Raw genomic sequence first — 22,947 nt, forward strand, 5'->3', positions numbered from 1 at the left:
GACTTGTTTTGTCCTATAGTTACTATATTACTACTGTTACTTTCCTCCGTGGGTATGTCCATTCCATGAAGTACTGCCTTTCTCTACATAATGCCTTTGATTTACTGGGATTCTTCCTAATGCAAGAAAAGAAACAGGAAGGTTAATTATGCTTCAGTTCCAAATTTAATGTTGTTTTCTAGAAGACTGCCAATGAAACTAAAGGTTGTTACATCCTTCCAGAGGAGGCACTGACTCAGTTTCAGACTTTGGTAGCCTCCTCTAATGTGTTACCTAAATGTTTCATAGATAGTAGAAGCTATATGACACTGGTAGCATATATGGTATTAACTTTTGCTGTTCTCTTTCCAGTTAGAGATTTCATTATTATGTTTTAATATATTTCAGTTACTCCGACACACTGTGTAAATGATGTAATTTTAAGCTAGTGTACTTTTCTTATGCAGGAAAGAAGCAAAATTAATTTTAAAGTTAATAATCTGTGCTGAAATCAAGCTTGCGTAGGTGCTTCTTGTTTTATTTATTGAACGAGAAGTGCAAACACTTCTGCACCAATGTAAGTTTCATTGGTTACCATGATAACCACTGCACCATGTGCATTGTGCATCACTTATTATTAACCAATTTAAACTGAAACAATACAACTTTTCTGAGCCAAGGTCTTATATACATGAAGGCTGTTCATGGAGATTATTCTGCATTTCTTTGTAGAAGATTGTCATAGAGAGTTAAGACATAAAATGTGTTGCAGTGTCTTTGCACTGGTATGTGATAGGTTTCTCGCATGCTGTTGCTTCTCACACTTGAGAACTGAAAGCTTGTGAAAGAGAGGAAGTGGAAAACACACTTTGATACTACTTTTATACTACTAGTGATATGCTACTGCTACTTTACATTTACTGAAAAATTGAGGGAAGTCTGACATTATATTCCCCTTGCTTTCAGCCTCAAGAAACAGCATCAAGGTCTCATACCTTCAAAAAAAAGTCCTTTAAGAAATTCAAAATTTGTGGAATCTGCAAACAAGTAATTGATAGCCGAGGCATTTCGTGCAGGGGTGAGTAACACATAATGTTATCTGTTTAGTTTCTTGTTGTATAAAATAAATTAGTTTTATATCAATGTTAAAGTTTATAAGGATCCATGATTCTGGAATACCCCCTGGACTAAATATAATCGTTACCTTGACTTCCTTCCTTCCTTTGTACAATACTGTGCCCTGTTTTTTGGGAGGAGGGAGCTGTAGTATGTAGCTGGGTGTGTATAATTATGTGCTTTTATTACTGTGCTAGGCAGGCAGGTTCCAGAATAAGCCAATGCCTGTGCAGGCACTTAAGAGCGTGTGAGTGAGTGATGTGTGCACAGTGTGTGACAGATGCCTCTGGAATTCAGCCTCCAACAGAGAAAGAGAAAGTGACCCAGAGTCACTGAGGCATGAAGGTTTTTCTCTGCATTAATTTGCTAAAATTCACAAGAGCAGCCATCTGTTTTTTTTTTTTTTTTCTTAATTTTTCTAGTTCCATTATGCTCTGCGTAATCCTTAGTCCTTCAGTCTAATCACTCAGAGTAACAATGAAGAGATCCTTATCCTGATTGAGAAACTAGAGACACAGCTGTCTCTGGTGTTGTTGCCCACTCCTAACTGCTGTTTTTCCTCACTCTTCTACCTTCTTTTGTAGAATTGAACATACTTGCCTCTTCTCCATGGGATACCTGTGGGAAAGACCTTAGGCAGAAGTAAATAATGGGAAAGCTCAGTAGGTCCTTCCTGTAAGCTGTTGAGGGTTAAGGGGGTCTTAATTCCCTGTACTGATTTAGTCAGTTCAACTGTTGTTGTTACATGTTAAACAGTTTCTCTGCTTTCTGCATGCATGCTTTACCTCCTAGTAAGAGGATGCTTTTGTCTATTCATCTGAAGTGCAGTTACTCTTTTTGCTTAGTAGTATTAGCACCATCTCCCAATCCTAAATGGACTCCTCTGAAGTATAGAGAAGGAGATGGGAGACCTGAATGTGGAAGGAATGTGGGCTTTTCCTTCTACATGCAATGCTGAACTAAGGTACAGATTTTGCAGATGAACAATTAAATGTAAAATACCTCACTTGTTCAGCACTACGTTTGTCAGAGAAGTGGCAGTTGCCACTCCAGAGTATGCACTTCTTTAATATGTCTTCCCTCCTTCTGGAGGTTGGTCCCAAAGTTCTTAGGATTTAGTTGTTTTCATCTTAGCAGAAATTGTTAGTATTGTTAGAAAGAAGCCTGCTTGGTAGAGGAATTGTATTAAGACCCTCTTAATCAGGTTTATTGTTAGAAACAGTGTACCAGGAAAGAACTATACTTTTGAAGGGAAGGACCTTTGGGGTAGGAATAAAAAAACGTTTGCCAGGTTGCTGTAAATTTGAGTCCTTATAGCCCAGAGCTGGAAGACTCAAATTCAGAAAAGCCATGTCAGTGTCCTTACCTACTGTTCTGCTCTTCTGGACCTCATTCTTACCAACAAAGGAGAACCTTATTGGGAATATGAAGGTCAAAGGCAGCCTTGGTTACAGTGACAATGAATTGGTGGAGTTCAGGATACTGAGGGCAGGGACGAAGATGAAAAGCAAGCTCACAACTCTGGACTTCAAGAGAGTATACTTTGGCCTCTTCAGGGATTTGCTGGGAAGAGTCCCATGGGATAAGGCTCTGGAGGGAAGAGGGGCCCAAGAGCAGTCCATCCCAAGAAATGGGGGAAGTAAGGCACAAATGTCTATGTAGATGAAGAAATTATTCCTGGCCAAACTCAAGCACAAAAAGGAAACACGCAGAGGTTTTGAAGCAAACATTCCTCCTTTCCAAGGAGGAATACAGGAATTTTGTCTGAGCATCCAGGGATGCAGTTAGGAAAGCTAAAACACAAATGGAATTGAATCTGGTCAAGGATGTTAAAGATGAAGAAGGTCTTCTGGAGTTACATAGGTGACAAAAGGAAGACTAAGGTAGATGTGGGCTCATTGCTGAATGAAACGGGGACCAGGTTACCCAAGGCATGGAAAAGGATGATGGAATGCCTTCTGCCTCAGTCTTTACTAGCAAGATGAGCCTTCAGAAATCTCAGGTCCTAGAGATGAGGGGAAAAAGCTGGAGCAAGAAAGTTTCCCTTGGTGGAAGAAGATGAGTTCAGGAAATACTTACTCAAACTGGACTGGAGGAAAGTGAATGTCACTCCTGTATTCAGTAAGGGCAGGAAGGTGGACTCAGGGAAATACAGACTGGTCAGCCTCACCTTGAGCCCTGGGAAGATAATAGAACAGCTAATCCTGGAAACCATTTCCAGGCACATGAAAGACAAGAAAATTATCAGGAATAGTCAGCATGAATTCAACAAAGGGGAAGTCATGCTTGATCAATGCAACAAACTTCTACAGTCTGGGCAACTGAGGAGAGAGCAGTGGGTATTGTCTACTTGGACTTCGGTAAGGCCATTGATGCTTTTCCTCACTTTATCCTCATAGATGTTTAGCATAGAAGGACTGTTGAAATATGGTCTGGATGGCCAGACAGTGAGGTGGATCAAAACCTGACTGAATGGCTGAGCCTGGAAGGTAGTGGTCAGTAGTGCAAAGTCTAGCTGTGGGCCACTAATGAGTGGAGAGCCCTCAGGGCCAGTACTAGGTTGAGTCCTGTGTCCTGGTTTTGGCTAGGATTGAGTTAATTTTCCTCCTAGTAGCTAGTATGCTGCTGTGTTTCTCATTTAGGATGAGAATAATGTTGATAATGGGCTGATGTTAATTAATATGAGGTAGATGGCTGGGGTGGGGTCAGACCACTGCTTGTAGAAGAGCATCAGTCAGTGGATGGTGAGCAATTGCATTGTACCTCCCCTGTTTTGTACATATTATTATTACTACTATCATCGTTATTATTTCTCTTCCTTTTCCTATTAAACTGTCTTTATCTCAAACCACAAGCTTTTGCTTTTTTTTGCCCCCAATTCTTACCCCCAACCCACTGAGAGGGGAGGGTGAGCAAATGGCTCTGTGGTGCTTATTTGCCAGCCGGGTTAAACCACAACATCCTGTTCAACATCTTACTAATAATCTGGATGATGGGGCAGAGCGTGCCTTCTGCCAGTTTGCATATGACACAAAACTGTGAGGAGTGTCTGATTCACCAGTGGGTCATTCTGCCATCCGGAGGGACCTTGAGAGGCTGGAGAAAGGGGCTGACAGAAACCTCATGAGGTTCAACAAGGGGAAGTGGAAAGTCCTGCATGGGGAGGAACAACCCCATGGACCAGCATGTGCTGGTGGCCACCCATCCGGAAGGCAGCTTACCAGAAAAAACCTCTGGGTGTCCTGGTGGACATCGAATTGTACATGAGTCAGCAATGTGCCCTTGCTGTTCGCAAAGAAGGTTAACAGTATCCCGGGCTGCGTTATGTGAAGTATTGTCATCAGGTTGAGGGAGGTGATCCTTCCCCTCTGCTCCTCACTGGTGAGGGTACACCTGTTGTACTGTTTGCAGTGCTCAGCTCTCCAGTACAAGAGAGCCACATACTGGGAAGAGTCCGGTGTAGGGCCACAGAGGTGATGGGCTTCAGCAGCACCTCTTTTCTGAGAAGAGGCTGAGAGAGCTGAGGCTGTTTAGCCTAGAGGAGGAGGCTCAGAGAGGATTTCATAAATGCATGTAAATCCCTGAAGGGAGGATGCAAGGGTCAGCCTCTTTTCATTGGTGCCCAGTGACAGGACAACAGGCAATGGACACCAGAATGTTCCCTTTAATTTATTTATTTTTTTTTTGTGTGTGTGTGTTTAACTATGAAGGTGACTGAGCATTGGCACAGGTTGCTTAGAGAGGTTTTGAAGCTTACCTCCCTGGGTATATTCAAAAGCCATCTGGATATGGCCCTGCTTGAGCGGGGTGGGGGTTGGACCAGGTGACCTCCAGAGGTCCCTTCCAACCTCAGCCATTTCATGATTCAGTTAAGAGGCTTACCATTTGTCTTGTAAACAGATCGCAGGTTGATAAGCATGAGCAAGTTTTTGTATTAACCTAGTGTTTAATAGCTTTGTTCAAATAAAGAAGCTAACAGTACGTGCCAATGTAGTTTAGCACTTCATTGACTTGTTGCAATAAATGGCTTGAAATATCAGGAGGAAAACAAAATTCTCATGTATCCAAGCTATTGACAAGAGGGTTTTTTTGTTTTTTTTTTTTTGTTTTTTTTTTAATTGGGGGAGGGGGGGAGGAAGGGGGCAATGGAACTAATTTTATAAACACGTCTTATTGGGACCTCTCCAGAATATATTCCCCAGATGGGTACATCGATGACTGTGGCACATCCATGTCTGAGGCTGGCTGCAGTAATTTTCTACAGGTTTCTGAGTGCAGTTGTCAGGAGCCCCTCAATAAAATTGTGTATGCCACCCCACCTTTTTTTTGATGCAAGCATGTGGCAGATCTACCATCCTTATTTGGTACCTTTTCATAGAATCATTAAGGTTGGAAAAGCCCTCCAAGATCATCTGGTCCAACCATCCCCCTCCCACTGATATCACCCACTAAACCGTGTCTGATAGTTAACTGTGGGACGTGAGCAAGCATGGGAGTTGCACAGGGTGAATTGATGACTACAGGTAGTTTGAAATTAATAAAAATCCATTTGTATTTTAATTTACAGCATGGACTTTATGTAGCAGAGCTTCAGAAAAGATAGAACTAAAAGTTGTCTGTCCCTTCAGCAGCCCTGGAGTGCTTGAAATGAAACCTAGTACAGTGAAACTCCATTAATATGAAGAAACATAAACCAACTGTTTCAGAGCCAAATCTTAGCACTTTTTTTTTTTGTTAAATTTTACCTGTTGTTGCTGTATAGAAGTGAGCAAGTTGTCAGGAGGAGGAAGGAAGGGAGAAGAAAAACATGTAGTTAAGAACAAATGAAGTTCTGTGGTGTATTACTGAGAAAGTCTTGCATTTTAGTCATTTGTCCTGAGAAAAGAGTTGTTGTCTGTACTGAATGCAGGTTGCTTGCAGGCTGTAGTATCTTATCAGCTAAGAGAAAGTTATGTCATGAGAAATGAAGGAAGGGAAAGGTCTATATTGGTCACTATATAGTAGTTACTTTTTATGTAGCAATGAGTCATCTATACTTGTTGCAAGAAGAGAGCCGTAACTGGGTGTTGTAACAACTGGTCAGATAACTTTAAACTATTCATTGGCAGCCATTGTTCGGGTAGGTGTTTGGCCCAGTCTTGCAAAATGTGTCCTTCGGTAGTGACCACTTATGAATGCAATGCCTAAAAATTTCCTATGAAAAATAAATGATTGACTGGAATGCATGCTTGAATGCTGGTGTCACTCCGTTGTTGTATACTTTAGTCCCCCTCAGGAAAGCATGCCTAATTTTACTGATTTGATTTTTAACATGTTCTACAAAACAGTAGCAAGAAGGAAAGGAAGATTTGAAAAAGGGGGTGAGCTGCTGTTTTAAACATGGTTGTAAGCTGGGCTGTCTGTTTGATGCAGCTATTCATTAGTAAGAAATGGAAATCGGCAGTTGATGTCTACAGCACATGCACATTGTGGAGTAAACTGTGACTGCTTATGCCTTTTCAGCACTACCTCAAACTTGAAGGCTTTTGAGCTGGTTTGATGTGTTCATCTTCCCTACATTACATTTTAATTTAGATCAGGGTGGAGCAAATAAACATCCTAGTTACGCACATTTACATATTTGACCAAAGGGCAAATTGATGTTTTTTAACTACTTACCCTCGATTGCAAATATTCAGCATTTTACTTTAGTTGTAAATAAGCTGTCATAACTACATAATTTCTGTGTATTTTCCTTGTGAATTTCTATTTTCTCTGATTGTATTACTATTATGTTTGATAGATGTAAAAATGTATATATTTTTATTTCTTTTTAATTTTCCTCTGCTTTCTTTGTATTATAATTCATCCTAGGTTTGTTGTATTGTAACCAAATGACAATTTGTCATAGAAAAGACGAGAGGGTTTTAGATAACCTGAATCTTTTCAGTCTCTAGAAAGATTTTTCCTGGCTAATTAAAAACTTCGATACAAATTTGGAAAATATGAACGGTTTTAGATTACATAGTAGTTATTTTCTAGCTGTAAGACCGTTGATAAATGAAATGATGAAATGAAACATTTTAAACACTGTTGTTGATGAATCACCCCTCCTGTCCAGTTAATGATTACATTAACACGTCTACATGCTGGGAGTGAGGCTTTGCATGCAATGCAAAGCATTCCATACATTCGATTTTGAATTTAAAGTAATTCATGTTAGTTTGGATGAACTGAATATCTTTTTGTTGATGTAACCTAGCCATGAACGTACTGGTTTGGAGAATATATTTTGGATGGGTACCAGTAGGAATGTTTGTAGAACTTAATTCCTACACAAGTGGTACATAAGCATCCTTACTGAAACACATCCATCTATGGAGATGAGAGAAGCTGCAAAATTGGCATCCTGTTGCTAGCACAGTGGGAAGTGTGTGTGGGAACAAGTGTGGGAGATTTTGGCAGAAAATTAAGTAAGGTAACTTACTAAGGTGATTTCCTACTCACTTATATATAGATATAGATATATAGATATATAGATATATAGATATATAGATATATAGATATATAGATATATAGATATATAGATATATAGATATATAGATATATAGATATATAGATATATAGATATATATATATTATTTTTTAAGGCAAAACATCTAGTGGAATGTTTCTTGTTCACAGAAAGCAAACTGCATCACATGTATTAGATCACATTTGAGAAAACAGCCTGTAGTGAAAACATGAGTCCCATCTTCCTTTACCTCAGTGATAAAAGCTGAGTTAGTCACACCAGAATTTGGTCAGTGGTTATAAGATTTATTTTAAAGGTAAGGTTCAAACCACAAAGTTTTTTTTTTGTTTTTTTTTTTTTTTTTTTTTCCTTCTGAGGGAAGAGGTACAGCTTCTGTTCATTACAGTTAAATAAATTAAAAAAAAAAATTTGAAGTAAAAAAGGACATGTTCCCCTCCACAGTTTTATTGGAAAATTGATGACTGCTATGTCGTCTAGTGTGGCTACGGTTTTGTAAACTTAGCCCTCTTGAAGACAAAAATTCCTAACGGTAAATTTGTACTGAAATTAGAATTATCTGCTGAAGTCCAACAGCCAGAAATGAAATGCTACTTTCACTACAGTGTGTATTTCCAGTGTGATAAGCACAATATGCCCTTTGTAGAACGGACACTGAAAGTAGGTTTTGGTGCATTTGGCTAAAACTTCACACTAAACAGGAGAAAAAATAGCCAAAAATAATATAGATAAGATTTAAATAAAGCAAAGATGGGCAAATACATGTGTTGCAAACAGTGCTGAGTATTTCGTTCTGGTACATGAAGTAAGCTTCAAGAAACTAAGCTGGGCTACAGACATAACTCCGCTTAGATACATTCAAGGTTTGAACCCTGTAAATACATAAAGGGGAATTGTTAGCTGATGTTATGCAGAGTTCCCATTTGTTGTCATTAATATGATTAAAAAAACAACACTTGCAAAATAGATGCCTACAACTGCATAAAGACTTGAAGTACCGTGCTAACTTCTGCATAGCCTATAAGGCTTTCTCTTCTTGAAGGTTTCTGTGACTTGTTTTTGCTCTAAGAGTTTAAGAACAGCTGTGAATAAAAACATGCAGGCATATTAGGTCTTATTCACATAATGAACAAGTTCTACAGAACATTAGCTTTCTTGTTCTGAAGGTCATCCATTTTAAACTGATCCTCGCTCTTAGCATAACTTACATAGGATATGTTTTCAAGATCCACAATGAGCAAGCACGCAAGCTTCCCAGACCTTGCAATATTACTTGCACTGTCTGGAGACAGTCCAGATTTCTTTTTTTTTTCCCCCGTTTGTTTCATGTTGGTTGCTGGCAACGGTAAACCATAATCTGGTCAAAAGGATTTTTTGGATGAAGTGTTGCAACATGGGGTTGTCTGGAGGAGGTCTAAAAAAACCCTTCAGTTCTAGACTGGATTAAGGTTTAATCATTTCGTACCTGATTAGCCATTTGTAGCTTAAAAAGATAAAAAAATAATAATAATAATAAAAAAAAAATAAAAAAATAAAAAAATGCTGTTTGAGTATTTAATTCTTAAAAATATCTAAACATCTTCACTGTGCTAACATTCTGCCATTGTAACAGAATCTATGGAAATTAAGCAAACGAAGTCACCACCAGTGAAAACAAACAAAACTCTTTCTCCCTCTCTCTCTCAGAAAACAATAAAAGCAAACAACAACTTAAACCACAGCAGCCAGAATATTTCAGGAGGTAGCTACAATGACAATTTAACTGTAAATATGTTACTGTAACAATATAAATTCCCCAGCAAAATCAGCAGGAAACATGATGATCACACTTTTTCCTGCAAGATGGAAGATGATGGGGGTAAAGGTAAAAACCAGCCATAATATTGCAGTAATAGTGCCAAACTACTTTTCTCTTAATAAAAGTTTTCCACTGCTGTTGTCAGCAAAAGCAAAAGGAATATTTCCTCTGCAGGAGAGCTCATTCACAACATTTTCATTGTATAGCTTCTTGAAGTCAAAGATGCTGAGGTTTTGCACATTATTTCCTGTAATGGTCTTTTAGGCTTCATGTTCAAAACCAATGTCTACCGTCCCTGGCATGAACTGCTGGGAGGAATATTAAGATGAAGAGACAATGGTTGGCTGAATATTTAAACACAAAAAACCCTATAACAAAAAACAACCAAGTGAGGAAAACAGGAAGATATTTGTGGCATAGGAAATGGACCAGCAGATGTTGCTGCTGTAGTGGGGCTGGTTAGTCTTGCAACATCTTTGGCATGTGACTCTTAAAAATAAGTGTTTCATTTTGTGGCTAAAGCCCAGTATTTCCAGCTATAGGACTCTTTCTTCTTCAGTGTGTCATCTTTTTAATGCAGTTGATTTCTTTATTTTTCATACTGCTTTCATTTTAGATATTTATTGTGAATTGCTGCAGAGCTGGTAGGAACACCAGAAGAATATCGTGCAAGAGTTTTTTTCTAATAATCTGACTAGTGTTATTAAAACCTCATAAAAATATAAATAGCTAGCTAGTTGTACAGTTCTCTCTGCCACTTGGGACATGTTAGTTGTAAATGTTTTTCTTTACTATGCTCTGCCTGGAGAAAACCCTGTCCTGGCAGCCTTGCTATGCATTTCTCAGAACATCTTGAATTTTTTTTTTTTTTTTTCCCCAATTAACATATTTTCTTCAGAACCAATGACAGACCTAGGTTTTTCTGCAAAATACTTCCTGCATGAGGGAGGTATTAGTCAGCAGTGGTATTGCTAGACTACTTACTAATATGGGTAGGCTTTACCACTCCTGCTGCGCTATGACACTGATCTTTCAGTGGTATTAGCAGAGAAGACTGGCATTGGGAACTATAAAAACTAAATGTTAATGATACAAATCTTTTTATAGGATTAGATTAGATTCCATTTGTTGTGGACTCCTCATCAAGGACTCCTAAGTTGCTGTCAAAAAAAAAAAACAAACAAACTGTAACAGCGTGTGCATATATTGGCAAAGGTGAACTGCAGATGCTGAGGGAAAGAATTCCTTCTTCAAGCAGCAGGGCCTGTGATCCAGTATCCTAATTTATTACTTGCCACTAAGAAGGTAAAATTAATATCAAGAGCTTTTTTTTGGGGGTGGAAGTGTTCTTTCTTGGTGTTCAGTTAAGAGACATAACTCTGTTTAATAATTAAGTGCTTGCTTTATATGCAAGTTTGTGCCTCTAAGAGGATATCTGAATTGTCGTGTCGTAGAATTCATTAAAAAAAAAAAAAAAGGAAAACCACATGATAAAAGCTGAGGTTAAGTGTGAGGTTAGTCTCATAAAGTACTTATGCTCTAATATTCATTGCATGTAGAACGTGACAGAATGTATGTCTATATAGTACCAATATTATAAGTTCAGTAATGCTAAAATGTGATAACGTGTATAACCCTTGTCACACACAAGGAAAACTTTGAGCTATTTGTCCTTGCGATACCACTGTAGCCTACAATGTTGTAGCAGTTTAGGTATATAATAAATTATTCTGTGGTTAGTGTACAGAAGTATTCTATTATTTTGTAAATATATTGTTACTGGTTTACAGAGAGCATCTTAAATGCATAAATGTAAGAAACAGAACTTTAGTCTCATGAAGATGTTGGATCGTAAGTCTGAAAAATATGATTAACTACCTTTATCCTTTTATCTTTATCCTGGCAATGGTATTGTTAACTTTCAGGAGTTAACACATCTTCATTTTGATACATAGGATTTTTTTTTTTTCTCGTTTAAAAAGATTCTCAGCGCTATTGTTTAGGAAATGTTTTGAAGCGTAGTAAATAGCCTAAATATGGCTTGGCTGCCATTTCATTGCCAGCTGGCTAGGGACAGTTGTTCTTGGAACTAATGCCAGAAACCTTAAACAAAAACTTGGAAAGTCGTATTTGGTGAGAGCTGATGTGTGGGAAGCAGACATTCAGCTGTTGAGCTGAAGAACCAAACTAGCATTGCTGAAGTACCCTTGCTGAGTCCTCCAGCTTGTTTCAGATACACTTCTAAATTCAAAAACACTTGGGCTGTAGTCTGGAAAAAGCCAAATCCTATTTTCCTTGTAAGACTTGCCTGAAGAATGCCAGCATTTGGTAGAAGTTGTTTGCTGAGATCTTTTAACTGTAAGTTGGATATATTTTCCTTAACAATTGATGTGCTGTGAGTATGCTCAGTTTTTTATGTGCTTTTGCATTAGATATCTTTTGCATTGAAACGGCATGGGCTTACATGATTGTGGCGTATTACTGCTTTTTTTTTGCCATGTAAGTGTTATGAAAATGCTTCTCTAATGTTTAAGACTTCTCTGGAAAAACAGTTTGCATACTGAAAAGTGATTCAGTCTCTCTGGAAGCCTTATAGCTGAGGCAGTCCATCTCTTTGGAAGTGCCATAAACGCATGGTCAGAATCAAAAATAATGCTGGGCTGCAGGAGTGCTACCATCCAGAGAGAATAGTTCTGCAAAATAGTAGCATTAACTGTGACAACATAAATTCTAAGTAATACCAAGTGAATTGATTCTTCTCTGTGGGTGAGTATTTAATTTGCTTGGTTTTGCAAAGGTAATATCACTGTTGTTAACAGATACAGCATATAAATCTATAGGAATTACACTGCAAAAGATGTACCTGAATTGGCAACAGCAGTTTTCCCCACTAAGTTTTCTGTGCTTAGATCCTTGGAGAGTTGTGACTGCCAGAGCATAGCCATCAATACATTCACTCTTTCTCTGTGTGCCTGCGTGCTTCCTCTACCCTGTTTTTGGTGTTTTCTTGCTACCTCGCTTTCTGTTATCTCACTAACATTTGAAACTATTTTTTTTTTCCTAGGAAGAGATGATGTGGAAATAGGAGAGACATCAGAAAGCAGAAGGAAAAATTAACAGTACTCTAAATTAATTTTATTTCTCCCTTAGAAACGTTCTTTAGGTTTATCTCATGACTGTACCACACTAGCAATTAAGTTCTTGGTAGGAATTACCTAAAGATTGGTAATTAGCTGCTGGTTAGTGATCCAGAGAATACTTCTAGTCAGCTGTTAATTCTAGAGCAGTGTTCTATGCTAACAGTTTTTTTTTTTGTATTTTTTTTTGCTTGTTATTTTTTAAGTTGGTTTTAGCAAGTGATCGTGTTTTTATTAAAAACAAGACTTGTGTGTTTTTGGAGTGTACATGTGTATATATGCATCTATGTATTTGTGTACACAGGTATAAACAGAGACATGTAAGTATGCGTGTAAACACTTACAAGTATTTATTTAGATCTTTATGTCTGTAGAAAGAGTGTTTTACCAGCAAATGAAAACTTGGAATGTTTCCTTGAGTGCTTTTTGAACTTCTTTAGGAAGACGTGGTTTTGTGATATGGTCCAGCGATAAGTGCTGGTAGACAGATTCTATTCTAATGTTGGCTATTCATTCACCCCATGTAAATGTTCTGTAGGTGTGATTCAGTTGTCCCTGTTGTGTAGTGAAGGTAAAGCTTGCTGTGCCTCACTGGGACATGTGTAGATGATGTGAAATGCTTTGAACACTTGAGCATCTGTTTAATTCCCCCAAAGGTCTGTCATAATGGGCTCAGTAGTGTTTAGTTTTGTTGCTCTGGACAGGGATTTACTAGCAAAACTCAGATCTATCAGGAAAAGGGAATTGGTGTGTGGATCTGTTAATGCTTGGGGATCAGTTTCTGTTCTCAGGATGTAGCTGGTATGAGTGTTAGGAACTATGTATGCAATGAACACTTTGACATTCACTCAAGATGGAAGGGAGAGAATCTCCTTTCTGCTTCTTAGCACAAAGGCATACTTTGCTCCCGGCATCTGGGCAATCACTGATTTCATTTCGGAGTGTTTATTTTTATCCAATTTATTATCATCATTAGCTTTATTAGATAGTGAGGGAGATAAGTTAATGATTTAACTAGTCTAATCCATGGAAATGCTGGATTGAGCTTCCGTTCAGGTTCCATCTGATCTATATTAGCTGATTACTTCTTGAGGCTTTACTTTGTTTCTTTTGAATCTCATAAAGATAGCAGTGCTTTGTTTGTATTCTCCCTCTATTTATGCATGGAGCTCCTATGCCATACTTTGTTGTTGTTGCTTATGAGGTTTGCAGTTGCTGTTCAAGGTTAACTCATGTCTGACTTCAGTGGTTTCTTCCCACCAAAGACAGTAGTACTGTTAGGTGTGTAAGAGCAGACAGACTATCAGACTTTTTGGTGTACATAGAAACTGGATAAACTCAATGGTTGCATTTTTTATCTGCATTTTTAATAAAAACTTTGTGTATTGTTTATTGTTGTTGACATTCATGTTTTGGTTTTGCATAAGCCAGTAGCAAAATCATGGAGGCTGCTATTTATTTATTTTTTTAATTTCATTTTATCTCCCAGACGTCAAGGCATAAGCATCAGTAAAGAAAACAAGAGACACTCATCTGTAATGTCAGGGCTTCTGGACATATTTCCTGTTTTATTCTTTACCTTTTGTGATTGTCTTTTAAAAATGGAAGACTTTCAAAGCACAGTATTAATTGTCTCTTTTTGTTCGTTTCACTGTTTCACATGAGATATTAAAGTAGGTTGTAGAGTAAATGGTACATATGCATATTTTTAGAACATCTGTTAGCCTTTTACAATGTCAAAGTAAATCCTGCAGGTTTAGAATACAGAATCTCATAAGTATGCTATGTCTGCGTGAAGTTGCTTAATGAATTTAGCATGCTCTGTGCAGCCATGCAAGACTTTTTTTCCTTGTTGATTAAAAACCATCCTCCATTTGCTTTAAGGTTGGTAGCATTTGTAAGTAGCATATGGTTATCAATCATTACTAATACTAATAGAGAAATGTATTTGTATGAACACTAATAAATGTTTGTGTTAAAGAATCTTGATCCTGCTAAGTGCTATGGACTCAACTTACCCAGAACTACACTACTCTTCCTTAATTCATGCTTTGAAAAACTAAATGAACATAGCACGTACAAGATTGCTTAAGAAAATGGGTCAATAAGCCTTAGAGTTTGACATGAGAAGTGACTGGAACATGAGGGGTTTTCATCCAGTAGACAATGCACTTGATTCTGAAATGGTTATGGCTGTGTATTTGTTGGACTCACACGCTGGTACTCGTGCCTTTACCATTGAGTCAGGCTGTAGAGTATCTTTCTCTTGGTAGAAGCAATGAGAAATGAGTATAGCTTTCAGCTTTAGTGGTCTAAGGTTGGATCCAATTAAACTTCCAGCTAAACCTATGTGGTATTCTGCTGCTTACTGATCTTGGAGATTGAATAACTGTATTTTCACTGAATTTAAAATACAGTTTAGCGCTCAGTAACCCAAACGACGAACAATGCATGAAAAGGAGCAGGTTTCAGAGTAAGGAAAGAAGTGCATAGAATGGAAAATCTCTTGAAACCAGTCTGTCAGATTCTGGGCATTATGGTATTACATCGTGTATCTTCACTCATCTGGTTGCTTTTTAAGATGAATGCTGTTTTCTGAACCTAATCTGCTAGTACAAGTCATCCTTTCCTGCTGTTATATCAGCAGAAAATTAAAAGAAACCAAGTGTTCCTTTTGCAGATAATGTTTACAGCACTGTGCAAGCTTTTTTTCATAACCAGAAATTAAGCTCTGAACAGACATGGTCACTTGTGAGTTGGGAGTAACCCTGCTTTTCTTTGGTCTCTGGAATTGCTGATATGACTAAGGTTCACAGGCTTCATTGGGAATAATTTGGTCTTGCTCTCTGTGGTATTAAGATTGTAATGCTTCTGGCGTATGGGCAGCTGTAAAGGGAGAAGACAAGATCATCAGCCCATGAAGTTTAACCAGACATACATTATCATAAACTAATAGAATGCACAAATGTGATAATGTTGATGTAGATACCCTTACAGTAAAGAGTAAAACCGAAGTGTATTGTGCCTTTTGTTTTAGTTGTTTTATTTTAAATATGCTGTTATAACCTGAGGTTGGCTGGGTTTCTAGTAAAAAGGTTGATCTAAAAAAATTGAAAGGAGAATCCACCCACTCTCTTACTCATATATTTTCTTTCCTTTTGTTTTAGTTTGCAAATATGCCTGCCACAGGAAATGTGAAGAGAAGGTAAGCATATTTATTCTCCTCTATACTTGCTGTTGATCCACATGTATTTGAAGTTTAGACTACAAAAGCTGTGTCAACTAATTAAGGATATGATGATGATTAAATCAGATGCTTTTTTGTCAAAAAAAGACTAACTTTTTACTGGGGTATTTTTCTTGACTTTAATAAGAAACAAAACAGGTTTTTGTGTAGTCAAAACATCTGCAACAGTGGTTAAACTTCTCATTCCTCTCATAGGAGGACATGTTTCAAGTTAAAAACAGCAAGTTAGTTGGGTGAAATACAAACCACATGGTTACACCAGGGAAGAAAAAATGAGTGAGTGAATTGGCTATACATCTAAATTTTACAGCAACAGAGATTTAAAGGCAAATTTTTGGTGTTGGACTGTGAAAAATACAAACATATTATTAACTTATTTTCAGTGCCTGCTTTAGATTACATCTACCAAGTTCAGTTTCATTACTAGATTCTTAATTTTTAAAAAAAGCTCTGAATCCCTTTCACACAAGGAAATACCCAGTTCTGCCTCCTAGTTTATCCAATAGTCTACAAAAAAAACAAAGCTGTTTTCAGTTTCTATTGCTTCTTAGTGTTGTCTGTTTCATGCTGGGCTTTGCTGGCCTTTTGTTCAAGGCAACTGTCATTGCCCATTTGTGTTTTCAAAGTTCAGAATGAGTTTTAGTTAAAACTGACTTGAATGTAGATGTTGAATATCAAGATGGAGATGCAGAGTGTCAAGACAACAGAAATCTATAGAAAAGCAAAAGGGCTATTCTTCAGCTGGTGAAAATCAGACGATTCATTCATAACATACAGAAACGACTGAAAAGGTACTTCCGTGGTGTCAGATGACTTAAAAATCCCCCATCCCTAGATTTGAACATCTTTGATTTACATAGACCGTTGCAGCCTAAATGTTGGAGGGGTTTACTTTGATCTCCTAGAGCCATCTTATCGGGATAACATTTTCTGTTTTTAACTAAAACCACCGACCAGTGTTTGCTTTGCATGAAGACAGCATTTTTTATAATTAGAGCACTTAGCTTCTATAGACCACAGATCTATTCCTGCTTCCTGTGCTGTTGACTTGATGTTTGACCTTGAGTAAGGATTTATTTTGGTGTTTCCAGGAAATATGAATAAATTCAAGAAAGAATTCTGCTTGAGATTTGTCAGGCCCTCTGGGGAAGTTCTGGTAAACATAAGGGTCAGTTGGTTGACTGTCTCCCATTTCAAGTGAAAATGGTACTTATGTGTTTCAAAATCATTGTGTTACATGGTGTGCTGAATAAAAGTAGAATTTTTTTTTTTTTTTCCTTTGGTCATGAAATAAGATGGTAAAATGCAAATGGTTGTAATTAAATTTGCAAGCAAGGTATTTACAATCTAAATGTACATTTATTAATGATTAGTAATAGTTATGATTATTACTATAATTTATGTATTAGTAGAATTAGAGGTCTAGAAGTAGAAGGGAAACAGTTTTGTAGAAAGAAGTATGTTTTATTAGACCAGATGATATAATTGATATCTTCTTGCATATTAGCTTTGGTTCCTCAAATAGGACTTGCAGTTTGGAATTCTACAAGCTTCTGCGGGGAAGAACCTGGTTTGTTGGTAGCATTGGTAGCTTGCAGGTTAACTTGTGTATATGCTACATAGATCTAGTTTCCGGCAGTGTTAGTATAGAAATGATGCTGGAGGCTGTGGTAAGAAATTCTTTAAACTTGTTTTGGAGACAAATCAGATCATGCATGTACCTTATGTTGTAAACAGGAAAGTGTATTTCAACTAGTATTTATGCTCTCAGGCATTTGAGTGTTGAGTGTTGAAAAGATGCAGTGCTGGAAGTAAATAATAACATAACTGTTATCAAGATGCTCATATTATATATATGTTTTGTAACTATTTGAAAATAAATCACTAGTATGTATTACAATAGAAAAATAAGATTGCAGGAACAAGATCTGATTGAGTATTCAGTGATTTCATATGAGAGGGTTAGAGTTTTTTTTCTGATTTTCAAAGTTGCAGGAGGACAACAAGTAGCTTATATCCAACATTTTTCTGGAAATGTTTTCTTTATGCCTACTTATATGAAGCCACAGTTGGCTGTCTGGAATAATGTTATATAATCTTGTTATATTGGTGGTCATCCTGATTCAGATCTGATTTTAGCTTTTATTGCCTAACATGGCATCTGTATTTTCATTTGGTTATTGGATGAAGGCAGGAATGGTGCTCATAGCTTTTTAAGCTGGACTGAGAATATATTAAGACCATCTAAGGATGTTACAGGCACCCTTGAGTAATAGGCATTATTATATACACTGATTCAGATTCAATTCTGTGGAAAAAGAATCATGGACTCCAGTACCTCTTTTCCCTAGAATATGTTTTAATTCCAAGACAAGTGTTACTCTCTGCATTTGCAATAAAGCTACCCCATTCGCAGCTTATGGAAAATAACTATATTAGTTGAACATCCCCCAAATAAAAATGTGTTAGTATTTAGCTGAAAAGCATTTGGAAAGGGAAGGGAATGAGAACAAAGAATGTTGCACTTAGAATCATGGAATTATAGAACCACTAAGGTTTGAAAAGACCTCTAAGATCATCTGGTCCAACAATCACCCTACTACCAATGTCACCCACTAAACCATGTCCCTAAGCACTACGTTCAACCTTTCCTTAAACACCCCCAGGGATGGTGACACCACCACCTCCCCGGGCAACCCGTTCCAATGCCTGACTGCTCTTTCTGAGAAGAAATGTCTCCTAACTTCCAATCTGAACCTCCCCTGGTGCAACTTGAGGCCATTCCCTCTAGTCCTGTCACTAGTTACCTGCGAGACGAGGCTGACCCCCAGCTCCCCACAACCTACTTTCAGGTAGCTGTAGAGAGTAATAAGCTCTCTGATCCTCCTCTTCTCCAGACTAAACAACCCCAGTTCCCTCAGCCACTCAGGCAATAAGACTTGTGTTCTAGACTCTTCACTTCTGACATCCTGTAGTCATTTTTTTAAAAAAAAATATGCATCAGCAGAGTGAAGCATTACTTGAAAGCCTGCTGGGGTCACGTGTTTATAGAAGCATTATGCTCAAGTCTAATGATAAAGCTGCATAATAAAACAGCTAATGTTGTAAACATGTTTAGGTAAAAACAACAGCTCAGGCCTTCCACTGGCAGCACTACTATGCAGGTTTTAAGAGTTTGTCTAAAGAATTCCTTCGTTATTGCATCTACATGAAAACTAAAAAAAAAAAAAATAAAAGCTATATAAATCAGCCACTAAAATAAAGTTTATGCAAACCTGAAAATAAATAGACAGAGTTTTATCAGAATGTACAAATGAAGGAAGAACCAAGTTTTGGAATCATTTGAGACATCACCTGCTTTGTTTTATTCTAAAACCTGAATAGGTTCTGTGAGGGTTTTTCTCTTGTCCCTGACAAATATAGTGGAAACAAACGCAGGCAAAACTGTAGTAATATTTCAAAACATAGGGCAACACTGTGGGGGGAAAAAAAAAAAAAAAAAAGAAGCTACACAGACAAGTGAAAACAAGATGGTAAATATTAGATTACACAAATTCAGACTGTTGCACACAGTGCTATTAAATCAGTTGCAGGAAGATTATAACATTTGAAATTATGTAGCATAAACCCACTAGATGATGCAGATACCAGCACTAAAATTAGATGAGCTATAAAGGCAAGATTAATTAAAAGCAAACAAAAACCCCAAAGCCCAAACTTCACTGTCTTATAGTTGTTTGTGTGTGAGGGGGGTAAGCCAAAAACAAGTGAACACAGTGGACATGTGGGTATAAAATCTTAAGGGAGCTATTCATTTATGTCAAGTTACTGTTTTGCGATTTAGCCCTGAAAGGAGGTATGGGGGCATGACTGGTGGGGGTAAATTAATGGAAATAAAGCATCCACAAATTCAGAACAGATGTCAGGAAGTACTTTCATGTAGGAAGCAATAAATATGTGAACAGGTCTCCCAGGCAAATTTGTTTTTAGGTGAACAGCAGATGGGTTACTCAGGATTGAAGCAATCTAATCCTGTTTTGGGGAAATAGAGCTATGAGTGAATGGGCTTTGCCGTAAGGGGGATAGTGGATCAGTGTCCTCTGAAGAAATCCCTGAACTTTCATAAGCTATTTGTGAAGCTGTCTGCTGCATCTCTGCTAGTACAGCATCAAGGATACTGGTGTGCACAGGGCCTTACAGAGGCATTTGACCTCAGGTACAGCTTCTCAGTCTCTTTTGTATGCAATGGGCCTCTTTCTCACTGCATTGGCAGTGCTGGGATATGAGAGCACTGTTGCTCTGAGTCTCGAAAAGTTCATATCTTAATAGGAAGACACATGGTTGTATGCGTAATGGGAATGTTCTCATATTCTGTCAATACATATTCCTAGTTTGGTGTTGTACTGGGTCAATGGGCAGAGGCCAATGGCATGAGGTGCAACGTGGCTAAGTGACAGGTCCAGTTGTTGGTCACAACAACTCCATGCAACGCTCCATGCTTGAGGCAGAGTGGCTGGAAAGCTGTGCAGAGGAAAAGGATTTGGGGTTGCTGATTGATGCTCGCCTGAACATGAGCCATCAGTGTGCCCAGGTGGTCAAGAAGGCCAGTGGCATCCTGGCTTGTATCAGGAGTAGTGCAGCCAGCAGGACCAGGGAGGTGGTCATCCCCCTGTACTCTGCTCTGGTGAGGCCACACCTTGAGTGCTGTCTTCAGGTTTGGGCCCCTCAGTACAAGAAGGGCATTGAGGTACTGGAATATGTCCAGAGAAGGGCTGCAAAGCTGGTGAAGGGCCTGGAGCACAGGTCCTGTGAGGAGCGGCTGAGGGAACTGAGGTTGTTTAGTCTGAAGAAGAGGAGTCTCAGGCGTTTGTTCTTATTGCTCTCTGCAACTACCTGAAAGTAAGCTGTGGGGAGCTGGGGGTCAGCCTCTGCTCACAGGTAACTAGTGATAGGAGTAGAGGGAATGGCCTCAAGTTGCACCAGGGGAGGTTCAGATTGGAAGTTAGGAGACATTTCTGCTCAGAAAGAGCAGTCAGGCATTGGAACAGGTTGCCCAGGGAGGTGGTGGAGTCACCATCCCTGGGGGTGTTCAAGGAAAGGTTGGACATGGTGCTTAGGGACATGGTTTAGTGGGTGACATTGGTAGCAGGGTGATGGTTGGACTAGATGATCTTGCAGGTCTTTGCAAACCTTAATGCTTCTATGATTTGCTCAATTCTTTTTTTGCTGGATCAGGTGTGTAATGATGCAGAGTATGATCCAGCTCTTGAGCCTTGGCTCAGCTTTCCTAGTGAGCATCGCATATATCCTTAACTCAACCTTGAAGATTTTTTACCATGCCTAAGCCAAGAAGCTATTTTCTTTTCATAATATGGTTTCATTCTTTGTCAGTCTGAATTCATATTTCAAAGAAACCAGTATATTATTGCAGATGGCTCTATAGCTTTTTCCAGTTCTGGTAGCATTAATTAAATATTGTTTTTATTCAGCACACTTCCTTCTTCACCTTTCTAGCTATCTAGACATCTCAGTGGAGTGCATATTTAGTCAAAGCTTCAAGATTTTTTATTGAGAGTCTAAAATCCATATTCAGACTTGGTTTCTGAACTATAGTGTGCCACTCGAATGCTGTTAAGGCTAGACCAAATATTTTATGACTTTCAAATTCTGTGGTTTATTCTTCATAGAGAAATAATAGATGTATAACATGTTTTTAGGGTTTTATCACATATAAAGCCACCAAAATTGTTTTAATTGTAAAAGATAAAAACTGACATGACACTTTGTCATGTTACATTACTCAAAAGCCACAGTTTTGCTTATTATAATTTTCTTGGCATTTGTATTTGAGAAGATGCAATTCTTCCATTGACCCTGATCTCCCTTTTTCTTTGATCAGCAGTAGCTTAAACTGTTCAGAGGCTTTGGAGTAAAGCTGTCCTCCATCCCACCTAATTCTTCATTGTGACACGCTGATCTTTTCCTTTCTTAGGCTTTTTAACAGGCAAGGAAAGACGGTCATGAAAAAAAGTATATAAATAAATAAATATATATAGCTTGAATTACTGTAAAAATGTTACTGGAAATGCTATAATGGGGAGGAAGACAGCAATCACAGCAATAAAAATAATGCAGGAGTGACAGCTGATTTTGGTCCTGGTATACATGTTCAATGTGTTTTGTGAAAATAGTTTGTATGTGAGGGGAATGACTACTATTTGTTAGCTATTTTCAGTTTAATGATTTAAAGCCCAAACTGTTTTGGCACTCAGAATGATTGGATGTCTTTTGTCACATGGGTGCTTCCTGAATTGTTTTGTGAATAAACGTTGTGAGTACTGTATTAAGGTTATAAGGCTGGGCCCACTCTTGTAGAGGGTGGGCATGAAGGCAGATACTTTCCATGCCCATGAAGAGAATCAGTGGCCCTTGGCAGTCCAGAGGGACAGAGAGTTACTCTCTAACTGCTAAAGCCATAACGCATGTAAGGCAGAACCTGTCTAGACTTCCAGTAATGCTGTAAGAGAGAGCATTTTGACACGTAGTCCCAGGTAAGGGTGACTATTAAAAAATAAAATCATCATTATATTGTTAGTTTTATTGTATTTTTAGTTCACTAGGAAGGTGAAACCAGGGAAGGATTGACAGCAGAAGCAAGTAAACAAGCTGGACTCTTCCGGGTGGAGATGAGGCACTTTCTGTTCAAATGACAAAGTGGCTAAGATTGCCAGGGTTACCGTGTTGCTGCTAATATTAGATCTCGGATATATTTTCGTTTACCTCACTGAAACTATTGGGAAGGTTGCTGCTGCTACGGTAGCAGTGATACTTGGTTGGTTTGGAAAAAGAACATCTTTAATGTTACCAGTTCTCAAACTATTGCCAGAGGTTTCTCTTTTTGAGGGTAATAATTATTTCTTTCTTTCCTGTCTAATTTGCATGCTGCACCAGTTTGCTGTTGAGGGAATTCAGCATGGCTATTCAAAAGGATGGGGAGAATTCCTCTTTGAGTGTTTAACACAATAAAGTATTAGAGCAGAAGCCAGATTTGTTGGATGTCAGTGTGTAATAATTTTTAAAGAGACAGCTGTGCTCGACTCAACTGGGCAGGTACTGACAGTTCAAAGTACTACTCTACTATATCTAACTTTATAATCTC

At 38.2% G+C, this 22,947-nt stretch overlaps 1 protein-coding gene across 7 annotated transcripts in view; it reads left to right on the forward strand.

Annotated features, from left to right (window-relative positions):
* The window catches only part of TNS3 (tensin 3), a 247,992-nt gene that overhangs the window by 66,487 nt on the left and 158,558 nt on the right, over positions 1-22,947 (forward strand). For 5 of the 7 annotated variants that reach the window (XM_082754606.1, XM_082754607.1, XM_082754612.1 and 2 more), the window contains exons 2-3: positions 946-1,057; positions 15,709-15,746. In XM_082754606.1, coding sequence (XP_082610732.1) covers positions 946-1,057; positions 15,709-15,746 — 150 coding nt within the window. The remainder of the gene's footprint in view (positions 1-945; positions 1,058-15,708; positions 15,747-22,947) is intronic. The other 2 variants (XM_082754611.1, XM_082754610.1) reach the window with 1 other exon arrangement.

The sequence above is a fragment of the Aythya marila genome, assembly GCF_965140915.1.
Source record: "Aythya marila genome assembly, chromosome: 2".
Taxonomy (NCBI): Eukaryota; Metazoa; Chordata; class Aves; order Anseriformes; family Anatidae; genus Aythya; species Aythya marila.